The sequence below is a fragment of the Eschscholzia californica genome, unplaced genomic scaffold (assembly GCF_041429995.1).
Source record: "Eschscholzia californica isolate CP2 unplaced genomic scaffold, dmEscCali1.0.p SCAF_5, whole genome shotgun sequence".
NCBI classification, from domain to species: Eukaryota; Viridiplantae; Streptophyta; class Magnoliopsida; order Ranunculales; family Papaveraceae; genus Eschscholzia; species Eschscholzia californica.
Window position 1 is genome coordinate 31,050,495 of NW_028238472.1, and position 22,047 is coordinate 31,072,541.

Sequence of the window (22,047 nt, forward strand, 5' to 3'; positions counted from 1 at the left end):
TTTTTGTTTTTTTTTTCTTTTTGCATTTTCTTATTGCAATTTAAATTTCTCGATCATCTTCAATTCTTCATTTGTATAATCAGATTTCCTATATTATATCTTTCTTTCAGGGTAGTTGAATCAAGATAACATTAATTGTAGTATTGTACTAAGCTACTAACTTACATGAATAATAAAACCCTAGGTTTCGAGTAGTTGGGAGAGGTTGACTGGGTGGGCTTGAAGTGAACAACTCTTCCTCAGAACCTTCATAGTTTCCCTGTGACTCTTGTGTACTTTTGGATCCTTGCTTTAATGGTGCAACTTCAACTTCAGGTTGCTCAATCTGATTGTTGAGTTACTTATCCTCAAACTTCCTATAGTGTTGTGGAAAATTAAGTTGTGGATTAGAATGTAACACATAATTCAGTTTTCGACTCAATGGTACGAAGATCCTACTTAGTAAATTTTCTAGATTTATAAGCATAATTACCGTAGGATATACAATATTAAGCGAAGTATACTACTCTTATTTTATATCATGCGATTTTGCAAACCAATGTGTACATATTAGATAAATTTTGTAAGAAAATGGATCTTGAGTTTAAAACTGTACTTGACTATCTAAGCTTAAGGTGATATAATGACAATACATTAGAAAATCTCTTTCCAGTCAACTTAAAAGAATGTACAACAAATAGCACTTAAGATATGTATCATGCATAAAAATGATAGTATGTGGAAAAGTGGGTTGAAAATGGAGGAGAATGATTAGAGGTGTGTCATTATTTTGCTCTCTTGATTGGCTGGGGGACAATTGATCGTTCCCTCCACCCACCACTCTCCCTCTCTCTCACACTTTCTCTATCTCTCGTAGGTGGTAGTGGTGGCAACCAGTGGTGGTGGTGAGAGGCGTAGAGGAAGAAAAGAAGATTTGAAGAAAAATGTTGTTAACCGACGCAAAGAGAAGACTTTTGAAGAACAACAAGATTTTGTGATCTAAATAATTTTCTCGGAAAATCCTGGCGATTGGTAAGGGGAGCTGGACATTATTGTTGGGGAGCTGTAGTACAAAATCAATTTTTTGTACTACAGCTCCCTATACCAATTTGGTATTAGGAGCTATTTTTTTGGATCTGAAACTAAATAATGAAATATAGATGGATTAGAAAAAACTATATAATTTAAAATTTTAAAAATTTTGATAGTAATTTTTCTTTTCTATTCTTCCTTAAACCCTAAATATTTCAATAACAATATAACTCTCTTTCTTCTCCACAATCAAGTTATACAAGAACCATTACTGATAAGCAACTAGTCCACTCTCTTCTCTATTGGATACTAACGTTTATTATGTCTCACAATATCTATGATGTTGCTTCTTTAATGGAGGAAGAACATATTTTTCAATTGAGCCAACAACCACCAACTCAATCAAACAATGTTATTATAGATGAAGATCTATCTCAAGATGTAAGAAACTTCCAAGACAAATATTTTCGGTTAAATTTTATTTTTCTTTCTTCCTTCAATTTTAAAAAATTTCCCAAAAAGAGGCAGAACCATTCGGTTCGTTTAGATATTTTCCTGGGGAAATTTTTGAAACATTTCCCCCCAGCTAAGGGAAATTAGGCAAACAAAGGTGAAAACAATAAGTTTTCCCTAGGGAACCACAAATTCATGATATTTTCTTTAACAAATTTCCCCCCCAGTTGAGGGAAATTAGACAAAAAAGGTGAAAATAGCCTAGGGAACCACATATCCATGATTTCGTCATTGTAATAACAGAACCTCAAAAAATGAAAAAAAAACTAGGTACATTACTAAAGTTTCTTCCCATTTCTGAAATTTGGTGAATAGTATGATTATATTAGAGATATAACATATCAATTCTCTTTACAAAATAGTCACAAAGAGATTCATCAAATTATACTATTGCTAATTTTACTCGTAATGTTTATCCCCATCGTTTGAATCGCCGCCATCGATTGAATCACCCTCATCTTTTTCGTCTGAGACTTGATTTCCCTTTTCAGCAGAATCTTAATATATGCTTTCGAGGGTGTCTTGCATTTTCTTCCTCGATTTCGGACTTATCGGTTTGTTTGTGTCTTCGCCACCACAAGCTTTCCTATTATCTAAAACTTTATCAATTCGCTTGTTCTGCAAAAACAAACATTAATATTCTAAGTGCATAACATGTTGTAGTAGTCTACATTTGTTTACAGTAGTTGATAAAAGATTTAGCTTACCAAACGCCTAAGTACCAGAGCTAAATCAAAGAACATATTGTAATAACAAGTTTTGAAGCTAACACAACAATCTTAAGTATAACAAAAGGGGAAAAACAAATAAGCAACTTATGACAAATTCTCAGCAAAACCCTAGATGTAAAACTCACTAAAACCCTAGATATAAAACTTAGAAAAACCCTAGAAATTAAAAGGGGGAGAAAAACTCACAAGATTTTAGTTGATGTCTTCTTCATTAGAGAAAATACTAGGGTAGAATTAGCCGGAATTTCGTAGTTGATGACCGGAAAAGATTGAAGAGAAGTCGGACAGAGATTAGGAGAGACAATTTGAAGAGAGATCGAGTGGAAGAAGAAGGCATCGTTTTTTTTCTTTTCTTTAATTCTGGTATATTTCCATGTATTACACTTGAGTCCCTTAAATTGTGAATCTTAGAAGGTCTTTAAAATAATAACTCAAAACTTGCATCTCCCTTTACTAATCTTGGCAGCTCCCCAACCATAATAGTTCCCCAACAACAATCCTTAGCTCCCCTTACCATTCGCCAAAATTCTTGTTTCCCCGAGTTACCCATGAGGTTCTTTTTGAGCCCGTGTGGGGTTCTCTTTTTGAGTCCTTCTGGCATTAAGCCACAATTTAGTACTTTGAGTAGATTAAAATCCCACAGCGGGAAATCAAAATCTTAAGAAAAGAAAATGAAAAGAAAAAGAAACGGAAAAGCAATACAATCTATCTGCCTCTATAAATAATCCATTTTCTCTCACTAAAAAACATTCCCACATTAAAGAAAAAAAGCAAAGACCCAAACCCCAAATCTCACGCTTTCTTCTTCTTTTTATCTTTATTTGTTGTTTTAGGGTTCTTATTTCTTCTTCACCAGATCTAGGTTGGAAGACCATTTCCTCTCGTTTTCATCCTACTAGCCGTTAAAATCCATTTTCCCGCCTTTTTTGATCGTCCGAATACCAATCGAACTCCGTTTTACTAGCCGTTACTCTCCCCTTTCCTCTGCTTTTTTCTCATCCATTCTAGGGTTTTAGTTCCGAGTGTTTTTATTGGGAAAATGTCGGTCGCCGAAGTAGAGAAGAAGGTGGAAGAGACGGTTGAGAGAAGTGGGGAGTTACTGTTTTGTGGTGGAACAAATTGGGATACCCTTGGCCGGAAAGGTTGTCCAACTGATGGAAATTTGATTTCTCCTACTAGGTTACGACCTCTTATTGGTGTAGATGTTCGGTCCGTTGCTTCTGGTTGTGGTAAGTTTTTTTTCTTTCACCAAACTAGAAAAAGAAGTTTCTTTTTTGCTTCTAACACAATTATTTTACTAAACTTGTTTGATTTTGATAAATTTTTAGTGTTTTTTCTGCTGAAAACAAGTGTTTTTTAACCGATTAGTCGCTAAGTTGCTTATTTGTATTTACCATTGGGATTAATTTGATGAGCATTGTAATGTTCATGTAGTATCTAGCCACTGTGTTGCTTTGGATGCTGAAGGTCGCTGCTATACTTGGGGGCGTAATGATGTACGCAATTTGAAGTTAAAAGCTTGTAATTTTGTTTTTCATACTTATTGCTTTTGTTATTTACTCATGGGTTTTGGTTGTGTAGAAGGGGCAATTGGGACATGGAGATACGATTCAGCGTGATAGACCAACAGTTGTTTCTGGGCTATCGAAGTAAGCCCTTGTGTTGTAAATCATAGTCGATGCTACTTTCCCGTGTTTCAATTTTCTGTGTCGAATTTGGAATGATGGTATCGAATTTGTTGGTTATAGTGTAATATGAGAACTTTGAAGTAAATATTTGATTTGGGTGTATTTACAAGCTGAGTTGGAAGTACGGTATGAATTATGGGCTTGAGTGGTGCCTGCGGTAATAGGGAAGTACATGACTTTGGTTGTAAGTTAATGCATGTGAATATTTTGGTGCTCAGAAGTTGACGTGCCATTGCAAAGTGTAGCATCTTGAAGTATATAAGAGTAGACTGCTACCTAGTTTTGTATTTTACGGAGATGCTTATAATGATTTGGCCTTTTACATTTGGTACATATAGACTGGCAGCTGTTTATATATGCTTATGTATGATTTGGCCATTGTAAAGTGTAGCATCTTCAGATTTTACCTAGTAAAAGTCCAATTTGCACACCTTGCCACAATAACGAGCAAAATAGATGCAGTGACCACCATTACAAATCCTATGCATCTTACGAGTTCTTTTATTTGTCTATTATTGTGATAAAGCATTGGTAATTAAGTTGTGAATACCTATTTGGTGAGTTTTGAGATATCAAACCACGTTAATGTGCCTTGGCTTATATATGTTAGATTTTTTGTTTGTACTTGGGTCTATTTGATCTTCACATTTTGTTAAACATATCTGGTGCGTTTTAGAGAAGGAAGTAAGAAAATGTTGGAGAACGCTTAATTGCACTTTTTTGACATCACAATTGACTAGGGAATTAACCGACACTTCTACTCCTTGTTTTGGCATAACCTAAATCAACGTTATGGTGGTTTCAGACACAAAATCATCAAAGCAGCAGCGGGGAGAAGCCACACAGTGGTGGTAACTGAGGATGGAAAATCTTTTGCCTTTGGCTGGAACAAGCATGGACAGCTAGGGTCAGGTTCTATGAGGAATGGTAAGTTCAAATTTTGATTCTAGATTTGATAGATACAATTCATATTGAGCTGCTATGTGATAATGTATTCTTGGGCGGCTAATTTTGTAAAGTGATTTCCTAACTGTGTTGGAAATCAATATCAGTGATTTCCTAATTGTGTTGAAAATGATTTCCTATGTATTCTTCGTAGTCATGGTAAAAAACTCTATATTTGGGGTACCTAAATCTGCAGCCTTGAACAATCCATTAATTTTGTTCTTAAATATTTATAGGATTAACTAGTTGATTAGTAAACTACAAGTTTTTTAGTTAATGAGATAAGAATATGGGTATTGACTATTTGAATGTTTGAAGCAAGTGTTCTCTGTATATGCATCATAGGAACTACATATTGTCTAGAAAATAGTCTAGAATGTACCTGACCTAAGGTTCGAGCTAGAGACGTATACACCTAGTTACTGCATACTAAACATGGTAAAAACACCAGTTCTTGCAGTATCACTGGAGCTGTGGTGAAGCTTAGTTCTATAGGTTCTTATTTTTTCAGAAAATGGTGACAGAAATTATGGTGGGAGTTTATGGGAAATTACATATACTGTTTCTAAGATGATTGCTCATGTCCCTTGCGTACTATCGTTCTACGAGTTTAATGGTGATTAGACCTTCATGTGACTAGTGGTTGTTGTACTTATAACCACTAGTGTATCATCAACAGGATTATAATGGATATAACTTCTTATTATTGGTGAATATTCGTCAAAAGGCATGATAAAAGCTTAAGTGCATGTTATTGTGCTAGCTTGGGCTTTCTTGTATTTGGTTCCAAAGTTTTAGTTGACTACCCCCTGGTGGTTCTACATAAGTATTGTATAGAACCATATGTAGGTCAAAAGTTGTTATCTATTCCTTCGAGATCTCCAGAAAACAGTTTAGATGTTCAACTAACAGAATCCTCTTCCAATTTCGGTAGAGTTCGAGCTATCTCCAGTCATCTGTCAAGTTTCGGAAGCAACAAATGCTGTTTGTGGGGGTGATTTTACTGTGTGGCTATCATCTGTGGAAGGATCATCTATAATGTAGGTTTCATTGTATTTACCTTGTTTTGGTCTTCTGGAACAGCCACAATTACTATTTAGACGCTTTCTGCCATTCTTGACATAAAGATGTATCACATCTTTTCCTCTCTGTGGCTAAATTGCATAATTGTTTTCACTTTTCCAGTACGGCAGGTCTTCCACAATACGGTCAACTTGGCCATGGGACGGACAATGAGGCAAGGCCAAGAAACATTTTGTCACTTCATTATACGACCCTATCTTTTCTTTCTTCTGAAATTAATGAGAGAATGTTTGCTTTCCATGCAGTACAATACTAAAGATAGTTCCGTTAAACTTGCTTATGAAGGCCAGCCTCGTCCAAAAGCAATCGCTGCTTTTGCGGAGAAAACTGTCGTGAAAGTTGCATGTGGAACAAACCATACAGGTTTTCTTTTCTACTTGCATGCAAGTACACAACCCTTCATAAAGTTTTTCAACTTCCAGTAGTCTCACTGATTTATTTTTTTGTGCTTCCAGTTGCCGTAGATTCAGATGGTTTTGTCTATACGTAAGTATTACTTCATTTCATTTGGTTTTGGATTAGGCATGCAGCTTCTGTATTTTATTCTGAGTTTCATGTTTCTCATTATATTCCTGCTATTTATTCAGGTGGGGTTATGGTGGCTATGGAAGGTTAGAATTTGAATGAAATCTACATAACGACATCGTTAGATATTTCACTTACAGTGATGTATGAAAGATGGATCTCTTTCTAGCATCTAGTTTTTGTGATTTTGTTCCATATAATGTTTGAATTGGTGATTTCAGGCTTGGACATAGAGAACAGAAAGATGAATGGACTCCCCGTATGGTTGAAGTCTTCCGAAGACAGAATGTTCTACCTCCTAATGCTATCGTCTCGGCTGGTTCTGTTAACTCTGCATGCACCGCTGGTATTGGATTGTTATAAGTTATTTTTAGCACAAAATGTCTCTGGATATACTAATCATTTTATTTTATTTGCAAATTACTGTTGAGCTTTATCTAGAAATATTTTTTTTATGTTTATATTATTATGTGTCAGCTATGAATCACTAGTTTCCAGATCTTTTTCTAGTTTAAGGATTCGTCCTTATGGTCTCAAATTCTCTATCCAGTCTTTGAGTCCGAAACTCCTGGATGGTGTTTCTTATTGCGATACTATGTAGATTATTGAACATATGAGCAACTCCGATTGGTTAAGAACCTTTCTTGTTCTAACTGAGAGTCCTTGTTCCTGTGTCTTGTGCTGAAGGCTGATGGGAGAATTGTCGGACTTTGTCGCAGCTGAGTCTTCATATACCATTCTCAAGAATCTCACAAGGTTGGGATGACAGCGTTAATGAAAACATTTATGGATATTCTAATGGCATAAAATAGAGATACTTGGGATCCCTTTTAGAGTGTGTCAGCTCAATGAAACAAAATCAAGAAATGTTGGATAATTTTCCTGGTGTACATTTTTGCTGAGAAATGCTTCTGATTAGTTCATATGTTTTCTTCACTTAGTTATGGCGTTGATTCATAGTTACCGGAAACGGTCATTTGGAGAGCGAACTCCGATCTGGTTCGATCGTACCCTTTTAGGGTGGGTACGCGAATCAGATCGCTAAATTTGGCGAACCCATTTGCAAGAAGAAAAAAAGATGAAAACATGATATTTAGGGTTTACTAAGTGTGAATATTGCTTTAACTTTAGGTTCTGCAGTTGTTACTGAATTTGGGGATAGTGGATCTAGGAAACATTATTTAATTTAAGAAAATCGTTGTTCAGGAAAGATAATTTAGTTATTGTTTGAGTTATTAGAGATTGAGATCTATATTTCATGGGTTAAACGTTTAATTTTGCGAATAATTATACCCCCTAGCGAATCGAAAACGTCTAATTAGCGTACCCCGTATCCGTACCCCGTTTTCGTACCGGAGCGTATCCCGTTTCTGGTAACTATGCGTTGATTTACATGAAGATGGTATACATAATTTTTCATGATAGACTTGTTTAATGGGCAATACATTTTTTAGGTGGAGGGCAATTATACATGTGGGGTAAAATAAAGAGCACAGGTGATGATTGGATGTATCCCAAGCCTCTTATGGATTTAAGGTTTGTCCTATGCTTTGTCTTTCCTCCTTAGGAGTAGCATAAATTGCTCTATTAAATTGCGTGTAGTTTTGAGGACTAATTATAGTTGTGTTATGCGTTTATTTTCTTTTTAATAATTTGGTTTAATTTTTCAAGCTTCTCATATGTTTTGTGCGTTTGCTTGTCTGTCTGTATTCCTATTGTTTTTATTTTTTTGTGGTATACCTTTGACACATACTGTCTTTGAGTGAGGGGTTTCGTTGAGCATAACATCTGAGATTGAAGCTTCAGCGTGCTATACTTTGAACTATGTAACAATGACACAAAGAGGTATTTGGTAGGAAGTGGAAAAGGTCAAAAACGCAAATTGCAAGTGGGACCCTGTGGGCTATGAGAGATGTCGTAATGGCTCCTTTCAAACACTGACTAGGATTTCCAATGCCCAATTAGAGACTTCAGATTTGGATAAAAATTGGCCAACCTGAATAAAATTAAAATTTTTCCAAAGCGTAAGAATAAGGATTGCTCGTGTTGCCATGAATTCCGTTAAATATTTTTGCTGTATTTAATTTGTTTTTAAGATTGTAAAACCTTATAAAGAAATAGAAAAATAACAAAAAACTGTGATCGATAAGGCAATTAGTTTTTAGAATATTAGGATGCCTCTCATAGCTTCGTGGTCCCACAACTATCATTCCTTTCTGCATTAATGGTCACACTATCTTGTACATCACTAATATAAATAAAATAAGTAAATGTAAACTATAACGTGTATGAGCTATGTATTTCCTGCCATACTTCAACCAAACCGAATAGTGGGGATGGGAGAGGCAGACCTAGCCCAGCCCACGTTTGCATCCCTACTAGCATTATTGTTCAAATTCTTTTTTCTTTTAGATGAATTATTTGAATCTTTTGACTTTTTGTTTTAGTGGCTGGAATATACGCTGCATGGATTCAGGTTCTATGCACCATTTCTGCGGTGCCGATGAATCATGTATAAGTTGGGGTCATTCTCAATTTGGAGAGCTTGGTTACGGCCCAACAGGTCCAAAGTACGTGATGCTGTGTTATGTATCCAAATCTATATGATCTATCTGCACAGCTATAAATTATAGTTTTCTGATTTTCTGGTTCTACATAATTTACTTTGTGCTTGTCGCACCACAGATCTTCTGCAAATCCCAAGAAAGTCGATATCCTTGAAGGAATGCATGTAATGAGGTAAGGTGTTGACTTTTGAATCTCTCTGTGCTTCCTTTCAGTTTATTAAGGCTGAATTCACACATTTAATTCCTTTTACAGTGTTGCTTGTGGTTCGGCATATTCCATGGTTGTTGTTGATAGAACAAAAGCTGGTGACAAGCTGGATCAAGTAAGCATATTCAACATTAATATTTATCTTAAAATTTAATCCGTCCTGAATACACCATCTCTTATAAAAATGTATTATTTGTTAATAATATATAAACTTGCATAATCTTTAGCTTCCGTTTCATTTCTTCGTTTCTAATTCTGCACACAGGCATATTATTGAGATATGAAAGTGATTGGGAAATAGTTTCTTTTTTGTTCTGAATGAAGGCATTATTTACTGATTTGCACCTTGATGTTTATCATGGCAGCTCGATGTTTACGACGGCAAAGCATCTGAGGAAGGTAACCACCATCCAGTAAAGCCTCAATATTTCTGGGCTTAGTCAGAAATTTCCAATAATCTAAGATAATGATTGAGACTGTCTTAGTTTTTCATGGAGTTTAATTCTCTTGCCACAGGAACTGTGGAACCCAAGTCTAAAACAACATCTGCTAAAAGACCCACAAGAAAGGCTTCTGTCAAAGGTTCTTCCAATTCCAAGAAAAGGAAGAACTCGAAAGATTCATCAGAGTCTGAAGAGGAAGAGAATGAGAACGAGAGTGATAATGATGATGAAGAAGAATCAGACGAGGAAAATGGTCATGTAGAAGAAAAGAAGAAGGAGTCTAGTAGAGGGCGAGGCAAGAAAGGGACGGGAAGAGGGCGAGGTCGACCTCCTGCCGAAGAGAAGAAAACCTCGCAACGTGGCAAAGCTACTGGTGGAAAGAGGGGGAGGCCTAGAAAGTCATGAGGTTCTTCTCTTAACTCAAAATTTTGAATCCATTTGGGATTTTAGAAAAACACCCAGAGAAAGAAAAAGAAATATACAATTCCTGTGTTTAATTGATTAGGATTTTTAATTCATCAACCCCTCCTATTGGATTAGTTGCTTTCAAGTATCTTATGAACATACCAGTTTTTAACCTAATTTTTCAGAGAACTTGTATTTTGGGGCGTAGAGACCGTAAGGAGTTGGAGCAGAAGTTGTAACTTTTATTTTATTCTTTCTCGAACTGATTTGATTCTCACTGAAATATTAACTGTGCTTTTATTATGATTACACATTTCTTTATAAGTCTGCAATTTTGTTATCATTTTTTCATGTTTAGAGTGACTTGTCTGATTCTTGTTAGATTTTGATCATGTCTTATTTGATAGTCTGATAGTCTGTTCTGTTTTAGCAGGAGTAAGGGTGCCACTATAGATACTGGGACCTTTTTTTTTCTGTTAGCCGGCGGCTCTATTAGCATCGGCTCTATTAGCATCGGCTATTTAAAACAAAATCTGTAAATATTCAATTTTTCTAAGAAGCATTACTTTTTTTTTTGTTGAAATAGGAAGCATTACTTGATTTTTGTAAATGACACATTCAGACATAAAATGATGTCTTAGGCAATTTTAAAAACTTCATTAGAGACTTTTCCGTAACTTGAAATTGGTCGGGAAGAATTCTTGTTGATTGTCAAGTGTTTGGATCAATATTAATTGCCCTTACTTAAAGCCAGTAGGCCGCTCGCTTATATCAGATCGGGTTACTTTAACAATACCCCCTGAGTAAAGTAGTTACCTGAGGTTGGTCTAGACATTCTTTTCATTTTCTTTGTTGATGTAAAACAAAAAAGTATTTTGAAAGGCAACTGCTCTGGGCATCTAAAATATTTTCAAAAAGATTTCAATCAATCTGAAATGATTTAGGGGATTTAGGGGAGTAGTCTTGTGTTGGGTCTAAAAATTAAATAGCTTTTGTATCTGTAATCTTCATCTACACCCTCATTTCCGACAACAACCACCACCCTACCTCAAAAATCCCCACCTCCAAAGTCAAAGGTGAAGTTGAAGATAATGGATGAAAACAAACAAGTTGTTTCAGGACACAAAACAATTTTAGTTAACCAAAATATTCATGCTTGGGAGAATATTCAGAATGTCCTAAAACAAGGATGGTTTGAAATGTAATTGGAGGGAGTTTGTACATCTTGAGTAAGATACCTCATATAGTTCAACAAGAAAAAAAGAGTAAGATACCTCATATAAATTTGAGGGAGACAAAAAAAAAAAAAAAAGGGACCAAAGTCCCTTGAAGTCATATGGCTAAATCAACATTTTCGCATTTACTTCTTTTCTTGTTTTGGGGGAGGCATAGTTATTTTTTGGCCCAAAAATTAATTAACTTGTCTCTTGCCTCCTAATCTTCATCTTCCTCAAACCTCATGCCACCAACAATTCTGGCCACCAATTCCATCTCTCACCTCCTCTCTGTCTCTGTCTCTCTCTCTCATCCTTTCCCTTTCTTTCTCTCTCTTATTTCCTGAATAAGATTTTTGTATTCCCCAGAGTCAGGGCCTAAAAGAATTCACGTAAGGATCATATATTCTACTTGATATTCACCAATGAAGAGTCTCGACATTTGTGTAACTAATCTCTAAGAGTAGATTGTTGATGTTATCCTGAGCCTCACAACAACATTATTCTTCCTTGGACAACTCAGAGAAGCTTCATTCTCTTGCTTTAAATCTTCTCTCTGAAATATTTTTCTAGAGAGAGAAACTGGGAATGTATCAAGGGTTTGACACTCGTCCTAAATCAATTCTGCTTACCTTTCAAAAAATTTGTACGCGGGAAGAGTTCGGATCTTTGTTGATTCTCCAAATGTTTGCGAATTTGGTGTTTTATTCAAGGTGTGTGCATTTCCAATGAGTTTTGATCTATTCGATTATCTAGGGTTTTGTATCTGAACGTCTGATTGGAGGGTTTATAGGAAGAAATTTATTGTCTTTTTAATGGAGAAAGATAAATCCCCAAATCAAATCATCATGGAGGAGGTTTACCATCTCTATTACCATCATCGTCATATTGTTACTCTTCATTTTCTTCATCTTCAAACAACTTTGGAACTAGAAATAAGAGATGAAGGGGTTTTCCCTTCATCATCTTCTTCAAGAAATAAGAGATGAAGGTGGTGGCCGGAATCTGTGGTGACCAAAATGGTTGGTGACCGGAATTTGTGGTGGGATGAGGTTTGAGGAAGATGAATATTTGGGGGCAAGAGACAAATTAGTTAATTTTTGGGCCAAAAAATAAATATGTCCGCTAAGTCAATCATGATTGACTAAGTCTTTATTCCTTAGAGATTTTCCTTTATTCCCTAAAGTTGCGGCCGCTCAATATGGTATAAATACATCATGAATAAATGCTTGAACTGAATGAACCTGATAACTACCATCATTGAAGACATCTTGGGTCCTATATACTATAGAAAGATACTTAAGACCATCATATACAGGAGTGAAAGACCATTTCGCAGTAGGTGCATGACCAAGGAGTTGTTAACCACATTTATAATTACAAAAAAAAACTCACATTTATAAACTAACGTGTGCTAAAAAAACTCGAAAAAGTCATGGCTTGACGGTAATGGAAAAAAGATCTAGTGAAAAATCTAAAATTATTGTAAGTGGTTAATTTTTTTTAGCTGGAAGAATATGTAGTTTGACAACTATATATATATGTATACAGTATATATATCCATGCTCACACAAAGTCTGTCCGTTTTTTATTACCAATCAGAACAAGCAATTTCTCAAAAGCTATCATGTAACATTTGAGTTTTGGTTGGTTAGTGTACAAATATAGTGAAAGACCCCGCTTTTGGGAAACAAGAAAATTTTCAAGATACAAAATTTTTAAAGAGAAATAGTATGCTATGACAATTTCTCAACAAAATTTCATTTTCTTCATAGTCTCTCCCCATCTCGACCACCAATTTCAGCCACCACCATCGTTTCTCTCTCACTCTCTCTATTTGTTCTGGCATAGGAAAAAGTTTCTCCGAAATTCCGACTACTGGTTTGGGGAGATTTCCCCTCAAATCTAGTAACCAAACCGGTTTAGGAGGTGGACAATCTCCTAAAATCAGATCGGTGTTCCGACGAAGAAGACCCTCAAGAGGGCAACGGAATGGGACGGTAAGGGCGGAAAAGAGAGAAAAAGAAGAAAGGGAGGAGATAAAGAGATGATATATGGTGGTGGTCAGAGGGGGGAGTGAAAAATATCCGAAGAAAAAATATTAAGGCCTTTGTAAGAGGAGTTTTTTTTTGTTGAAAGATTTGTATGAGGAGTTTGAGTATTGTTGTTGGAGACTCATAGTACAAAATCAGTTTTTTGTACTATGGTTCCCTATACCAAACTGATATTAGGAACTATTTTTTTTTGATTTGAAATTAAATAATGATTTATAGAAGGATTAGAAAGGACATTCTAGCAATAATACTTCTCTTTCCTTGTGCACAATTAAGTTCCACAATAACCATTACCAATAAATAACAAAAAAGTTAATTTATTCCCATTATCTTCTTCTATGGGATACTTATTCAATACATTTATTATGCCTCAAGATATTTATGATGTTGTTTTAATAGAGGAAGAAGATATTTTCGATCGAACCAACAACGACTAATTCGATCAAAGAGTGAAATTACAGATGACGATTTCTCTCAAGATGTATGGAATTTCCAAGACAAATATCTTAGGTCAAATTTTGTTTCTCTTTCTCTCTTCAACTTACAAAATTTCGTCAAAAAGAAGCAAAAACTTTCATTGTCGTTTAAAAATTTCCCACAATATTTTCCATTCAGAATTAGGGAAAAGAGTGATATAGTTCATCTTATTAATAAAACTCCTAGCTATACAGATCAACAAGATTGTATATATTATAATTAAGCTAGACTTCACAACTACTTCAATATCGGATTTCTTGTCAATTATGTTTTTTGATGTCTTCTTCATTGATGAAGAAAATGCTCCATACAAATGATCGTCAAAATGTGTTAGTTAATGAAGGAGATTGAGTAGGGGAGATGTGGGAAGAAACCGAATGCAGAAGAGACATTTTCTTTTTCTTATTTTTGTTTAGTTTGATTTATTGCACTTTTTTTTTTTTTTTTTTTTTTTTTTTTTTGAATCCAAGGGAAACATATCCATTAATAGTGATAAAATCACAATGATACAAGGATAATAATAATTATTTCTCTCTGTCGGATGCGTCATGCTATTTACAAATCTGTAAATGCAAATGCCTCCTAAAGAGGGAGAAATTGGACTAGACACAGACACTATTGGGATCCTAAAGATCCGAGAAAATAGACCCTAAAGATCTGACAAAAGGATCCTAAAGATCCGACAAAAATAAAATAATAAAAACCAAAAATAATTCCTTCTCTGATTCTTCTTCTTGTTCGTCATGTTCATCTTCTTCTTCTTCCTTTTAATCTTCTTTCTCTGATTCTTCTTCTTCTTTTGTCCTTTTCATCTTTTCTTTCTCTGGTTTTTCTTCTTCTTCTACTTCTTCTTCCTTTATATCTTCTTACTCTGATTCTGATTCTTCTTCTTCTTCTTTCTTTTCATCTTTTCTTTCTCTGGTACTTTTTCTGCTTCTTCTTCTTCGTTTACATCTTTTCTTTTTGGTTTTTCCTAGTATACCTTCTTTTGATCTCATCTTTTTCCTGTAACAACTAACTATTACTAAGAGGGAAAGAGGGATTCCGGCGAAAGGATCCTTTCACCGGGGAAAAATCAATGATTTACACGGGAGAATTCACAGATCTGAAGTTTTTTCTAGAGAGAGAAAAAGGGGGTAAAATTACTATACTTAAACTCCTTCAACATCTTGAGTTTCAAATTTAAAAATTACTATACTTAAAGCATATCTATATAACAAAACAGAAAAGTTGTGACTAGGACAAGCTGACTGGGACAAAATTAATGGTCTTATTGCTGAGTTGGACGGTGACTTGGGCAACCTCTTTGACAACCGTCTTCTTTTAATCTGGATTTTATTTCAAAATTAATGAGACACCCAAAACTCTTCTTCTTCCCCACTCGATTCTTCTTTTCATTCACGATCAGTTGATCTCCCACAACCATTTCTTTTTCTTCTACTTCTCTATCTCAGAAACTCACTTGTGTATCCAACATCTGATAGACTGATACAACATCATCAATTTCAGTTGATCAGTTCAATCAAGTAATCTCTCTGCCCCTGTCTCTTCAAAACTTCGCTTCAACTCTTCCTTTCTCAAGCCCGTCTAGCTTTATGAGATGTGGAAACCCTATCATGCGTTCCTGTTGGTGACTTAATTTATGTTCTTTTTCAGAGTTTGGAAATCAACTGATCATTACATTTTTCCCTAAAAATACCATTATAAGAATAATCTCCATAATTAGGGTATGCCCGTTTCTTTGTTAATTTCATCTTTCTCTTTCAAATTGGGATCAGTTACATCTTTCATCCTCCTCTTGAAGGGTAATGTACATTCTCCCTCTCTCTCTCTGTATAAATTTGTAGCATCATTATTTAACATTCATACACTAATTTGTTATGTGTTATTCAACTTCATAAAGAAAAATACAAAGAATCTATATCTTAAAAGTTAAATGTGTGGTGTATATTCTCAAATTATTATAGTTGACCCCGAAGGTGACAATCTAGGATAGTTGCTTATTCAATCCCAACATAAAGTCCTCAAAGAAAGTCTTTTGCAGAAAGAAATTGAATGAGGATTCTTCCTATGGCTACATCCTTAAAGGATTATAATTAGCTGATGGTTTAGTTTATTGAGATTATACTGAAAATTGCATAGTTTTTCTGTAAAGTCTAATTTATGGCAAAGTCTAGCAGTAGTCTAGACTAAGTTATGGAAAAGTTGAGCAATAGCTTCTACGGTTATGTAACTTTCTATAAAGTTTGTTCTTGTATATTTTATGTTGTAAAACCTTTCCTACTATATCTTCATGTAAATCTCTTTAAAAACTACACGATACGGTTTATACTTCAAAATATTTGTTACTTAAATGCATAACCCGTGTCGGCAATAGCGCGTGATTGTTTAGGTCATGGTGGACATATGCAAAAGACGCAAAATTCTGATTATTCGGAAGACAATCGTCCTATGTCAGTACATGTTGGTACTGTACTCTTTTAAGAAAAAGCAATTTGTTTCTCCATTTCCCCTTTCGGATTTTCATGAAAGTCTGACCTTAGTTTAAATCATATAAAACCTTCTTTCCTTTCGACAATGTCTTCTTCCCTCCTGTCTGTGCCTTCTTGGTTCAAGTAAGAATATAATCCTTCTCTGATTTTAGGTGTGGAACCGTTGGTTTTTTTATGCGAGACGAGTTTTTAGGTTTCTTTAAGTGGTTATAAACTAACAATAGTTTTGTGATGGTTTACATCAATTTGTCAGAAATTTTTCTATTGGAACCCAATGTAGTTGATATCATATTTGTGCAGAACAATCTACGTGATCTCTGGTCGCTCCTTAATTTTCTTCTTCTAGAGATATTTAGTTCTGCTTAAACATTTGATGAATGGTTTCAAATGTCTCGTGAAAACAAGCACCAAAAGGTTGCTCAACAACATCACATGGGATAGTTCATATATGGACTTTGTAGGTCCTTTGTTCGTTTCTACTCCAAAGGTTGAAATCTGATACAGAGAAAGGATTGTGGGTCCAAAGACTAAAATATCCGTTGATACCTCGGGACCACAAAATGATTCAAGACGCACATCTCAGAAAGCGCAATATACTCTTTTCGTCAATGGTATTCCCACACAAAGTAACCGGAAGGAGGCTCTTCTTTCACATTACAAGAAATTTGGGAAGGTAATTGATATTTATGTACCACTTAACAGTGAGCGAACCTTTGTCCAGTTTTCCACACAAGAAGAAGCACAATCTGCCTTAAATTCACCGGATGTTGTAATGGGTAACCGTTTCATTAAGCTATGGTGGGCTAACCGAGATAGTATTCCCTCAAATGGTATAAAAATGGAACAGGAAATCTTCCTTCTTTAGCACCAAAGAATAGTGAAATCCCTGATCCGGACACTTCTATCCCTGGAGCGGTCAACGTAAGGCATCTGGTGACAAATGTTCCCAAAGAACCACCTTCGCAAAAGAAGTTGGATAATTTGGAGCTTTTGAAGGAAGAAATTCGTTTAAAGCAGCAAATGCTAGAACAGAAACGGAATGACTTCCATTGTCAATTGGATGTGCTTGAGAAAAGGTAGTACCTTTTATCCACGTTTTATTTCTTCGACATTTTGCTTAAATTTCGTTATTTATTAGTTACTTGTAAAACCTTAATTTCTTTCGCCGGAAATTTAAGTTCCCATATGGAGATATAGAGTCTACAGAGTCATTGATGCATATAAGTTTCTTATAATTATTAAATACCACACATCACTCAATCGAAGCTCGTAAGGAATTGTTATGCAATAAGTTAAGTCATTATAACATAAAAATTTCTGCGTAGTTTTGGTTGACAATCCTAAAACTTTACACTTTATCCACGTTGTCATTGTGAAGGGTGAAGTAAGTGCCACACAAGTTGTTAAGAAACAGAAAGTAGAGAAGGTAACAGATGGTGCAACATCTGTGACGCCCAAGCCCATCAGTCCTGTAAAAAATACAGCTAATCCAGTAACTGAGAAGAAGCAGGATAAGAGCACCCCTGTGGAAAATCTTTCATCTCCTAAAACTAAATCAATTGCACGGAGGAGTTTAATTCCATCAGGTTATCAGTTAGCATCAGTTGGAACACCGTTTTTAATGAATAGGTTCAAGTTGGACAATCGTCCTACTACATTTCAGATTCTTCCTCCGTTACCTACTCATCTTGCAAATGTAATTTCTCTTCTTTTTTTTCTTTTTTATATTTAGACATAGATATTATCGAACTACTCCTGGTTGCTGCTATAGTAGGAGGAAATACGAAAACATTAGATACATATATATTTAAAAATCTTTTGATCAATGTGTAAAAACATGGATGCTGGTGTATCTAGGTTGTGTTGAAGAATCATTTTTTGTCATTCGGTGATCTCTCTACTGTTGAGCTAGAAGATGCAGATGCTACTACCGGTACAAGTAGTTCAGAGCCATCTGAAAACCATTCTGCTCGTATTGCTTTTACAACTCGTCGATCAGCTGAGAGGGCGTTTTTAAATGGTAAATGCGGCCAGGGCCACAATTTGCAAATTTCGTGGGTGACAACTTCCAATAATACTATCAACAACAGCTGCAGAGAAAATTTTCCAGTTACAAAGGACCTTCCAGATTCTGAAGGTCCGAGTAAGAGTGTATTCTGAAAACCCGAGGTCGTTTCTACACCAATAAGTTAGTTTTATTGGTGATCAGTTTCTATTTTTGTTGTAAATATTATTGAGTTTGATTTTTTTCACTTTTTGTAAACCCATCTTTCGACAATGTCATTCTAGCATTGGGGTTTTCAGCTTGAAATTCATTCAAACAAATGTAAGTAACGTCGTAGAGAAAGTTGTATATTTACATTTGTGGTGGACGATATTATAAGAAAATTGATGGTAATATTTTGAACTAATCGACCCAGTCTAACAAAGGTAAAATTATTTCTAATTACAGTCTGATGCATTTTTTATTTTATGTTTCGTCCCATTTACTTAAAAATGAAATTATCAGACAACAACAACTAAGGTAATTCAACATCTAACCATGCGAACAGTAACAGCAATTAGGTGTTTAAGTTATCTTTTGGGCTAACAAATATTTTGTAATGGTTATGAGCCTCTTTAGAATAACAATAAATTATAAAGTTAACATGTCAAAATCATAAATTATTCTCTTCCTCTACGACTTATATATGAAATAGTAAGTGCCGGAGGCACGGGTCATGCCTAGTTAATTAATAAATCAAAAGTTTTATCTCTTTTCTAATGTTTATGGGTCCCCAACCACTGTAGGTTCCTAACAAAAATACTTATCTCCCCTTACCAATCACCGATAATAAAGGTCACTTACAATGATTGTTTGTACTCCAAAATTTTTTTATGGGTCCCCAACCACTGTAGGTCCCTAACAAAAAATACTTATCTCCCCTTACCAATCACCGATAATAAAGGTCACTTTGCCTACCTTCGCTTACATGGAGGAAAAATGTCAGTGGAGTCTTGGAGAAAATAAAAAATTATCGGTGAAACATCTTTCACCCGAAATTTTGTACTCCAAAATTTTTTTTGTTTCCCAAAACAGTGACCATAGTGAAAATGTCTATAATAATAAATGTTTTTGACGAGACATGTCGAATGATCCATTGATCCAGTCAGGAATATCTCAAAGATTCTGGCCCCATATAATATTTGAGAAATTTTGGTGGGACAATATATTTAGCCATCAATTGATTGAGCTGCTAAGTGAGAATGAAGATTACAAAAAATATCAACCTGGTTCGGCTTTATTAATTCATTTTGTGGATGTGGTTTATTAGAATTTGAATCTTTTGACTCCTATTGATTTAAATTAGTCTAAGTCAGACACTAGATCCAGAAACATAAAACTTATTTTTAAAAGGCCGCGGTTTTGGGGAATAAAAATTAATTTCCGGGAAATACATTCTCTAGGGAATCTATGTTATTTTTTACATTCTCGGAGAATATTTTATTTTAGTCCAAAAATTCACTTGATTAAACATTGACCCTTAATCTTCATCTTCTTTATCACATTCACCACCACAACTTCCTATCACCACCATTTCGACCATCATTGTCACCTCTTCCGATAATTTTTGTTAAGGTTACTCATCAATGACAACCCAAAAATCCTAATCAGTACTGAAGTTATTAAAAACCATATGAACATATCTACGGTGATTACTAGAAGGTAGAACCTATTAACATCTTCCTGACTCTCTCTCCCTCTTTCTCTCTAGTTGTTTCTCTCTTTCTCTTCCTCGGTCTTTAATTATTTCCATTTCTCAGTCTCTCTCTTTCACTATTTGTCAACCTAGGTATTTCTACAAATCATGTAGGCATTGGCAGAACCCTAATAAATATTGATGGTGGATGTAGAAAAAGGAAAACATCATCATCATAAAAAAAACATCATTCTTCCATTAACTTACTCTGATAAGTTTCATAATCTCAACCCTACTAACACCTCCACAACAAAATTTAAATCATCTTAAATCAACAAAATTTAATGGCACCAGCATCCTCAAACCCTAGTTCTCTTTATAACCCACTTGTTTTGGTATGGCCGTGTGGGAACAATTTTCTATCTTCAATTATGCATTTTCAATCCTAAAATAAACCCAACGTCCATTAAGCAAGTGGCAATGAAAGTCATGATCTTCAATCATTAGGTTTTTAATTTGTTATAGCCTTACAGGGTCTTAGTTTTCTTCTTTTATCGAACTCGACAAATTCCAATTATAGGTGTTATAGAAGAAGATCCGAAATCACTGATACTTCCGACAAAAAATCAAACACCGCTGGTTTTATTATTTCGGAGAAGAATCAAACATGGGTATTAGAATCAGCAAGAGAGAGAGAGAGAGAGAGAGGTTGAGGAGAGAGAGAGATGAAGATTACGGGGCAAAAATCGAAAAACTCATTTTTTGGGCTGAAAATAAATATGCCCCCAAAGTCAAATATAGTTGACCAAATTCTTTATTCCCCGGAGATTTTTCTTTATGCTCCAAAACCGTGGCCTTTTAAAATTTGACTCGAGCCCGTTATGATTTTGAGTAAACTATAGATCTAAGGACAAAGTTACATAATAGAAGTGTGGGTCACAAAATTCCAACATGGGCAAGAGTATTTTGAAGACTTGCCAGTTTGTTATGGAAATTTTGGGAGTTGCCTAGTGGATTGTTGTGAAGATTTGTGAGTTTATTATAGAAATTTTGGCAGTCTTTTTTTGGTTGAAAGGGAATTTTAGTATTGGTGAAGTTATTGGATTTTTGTAAAGATACAGAGTGTTAAGTGAGTTAGACTAATAAACTGAGGCATATACTTTTTCTCCTTGGTTTAATTGTGTAATCAAACGGAGTCTTTGCTTTCTGGTCAGTTATCTCTAAACTTCAAGTAGAAACAAAAAGCATCTTGGAGTAACAAAAAAAAGAGTGACATGTAACATAGCAAAACAACTTAAAGTTAAAAAGAGTGACATCACTAAACAATAACATATTTTTGGGTTATTCTTTAAAATTAACATTGTTTGGTTGGTTCAAAATTAGTTCCAAATTTCATACAGTTTTAATCAACTTGGTCGTACAAAAATCTTCAACCAGACTTGACTGACAGTCGACCAAACCTATACACTAAAGGGTTATTTCCCAAATAACGCCTAACTTTGTGACCAGCTTCCTGCCTTATCCAAAATTCCCAGATGATCCCTTTTTTCAGTTACTGTTAGAGCACTGTTAACCAGTCATCAACTCTCTCTCCTACATCTCATCACCTCTCTCTGCCACCTCATCTTGTCGCCACCTCATCGTCTTCTCCAGCGAAGGTCGCCAACAAATCAATTTTGCGGCCGACGACCTTCAAATATTAAAAAAAATAAGTTATTATTTTATTTTCTCTCTCCTCTCTCTCTCTCTAAAAAAAATAATATATTTTATCTCCCCTCTCTAAATACTCCGACAAAGGGGTTTTCCTTCGCCGGAGCTAGGTCTGTTTTGCTCACGAACAGACCTTGCAAGGTCTGTTCAGCGACACACCTAGCTCCGGCGAAGGGAAACCCCTTCACCGGAGTATTTAGAGAGAGAGAGAGAGGAGAGAGAAAAAATATATATATATATATTTTTATTATTTGAAGGTCGTCGGCCGGAAAATTGGCCGGCCGGCGACCTTCGCCGGAGA

At 35.2% G+C, this 22,047-nt stretch overlaps 1 protein-coding gene and 1 pseudogene across 1 annotated transcript; both read left to right on the forward strand.

Moving 5' to 3' along the window:
- Positions 1 to 2,841: 2,841 nt before the first annotated feature.
- LOC147538577 (Regulator of chromosome condensation (RCC1) family protein) lies at positions 2,842 to 10,440 on the forward strand. The gene is made up of 16 exons (XM_086639717.1): positions 2,842 to 3,484; positions 3,690 to 3,751; positions 3,837 to 3,904; positions 4,749 to 4,870; positions 5,823 to 5,928; positions 6,074 to 6,125; positions 6,217 to 6,334; positions 6,427 to 6,457; positions 6,559 to 6,582; positions 6,718 to 6,842; positions 7,951 to 8,032; positions 8,944 to 9,066; positions 9,182 to 9,235; positions 9,317 to 9,386; positions 9,637 to 9,670; positions 9,788 to 10,440. The coding sequence occupies exons 1-16, from the start codon at positions 3,295 to 3,297 to the stop codon at positions 10,117 to 10,119; spliced, it is 1,593 nt and encodes a 530-aa protein (XP_086495843.1). The 5' UTR covers positions 2,842 to 3,294; the 3' UTR covers positions 10,120 to 10,440.
- A 6,673-nt stretch (positions 10,441 to 17,113) lies between these two features.
- LOC147538578 (zinc finger CCCH domain-containing protein 41-like) lies at positions 17,114 to 18,516 on the forward strand (annotated as a pseudogene).
- Positions 18,517 to 22,047: the final 3,531 nt, after the last annotated feature.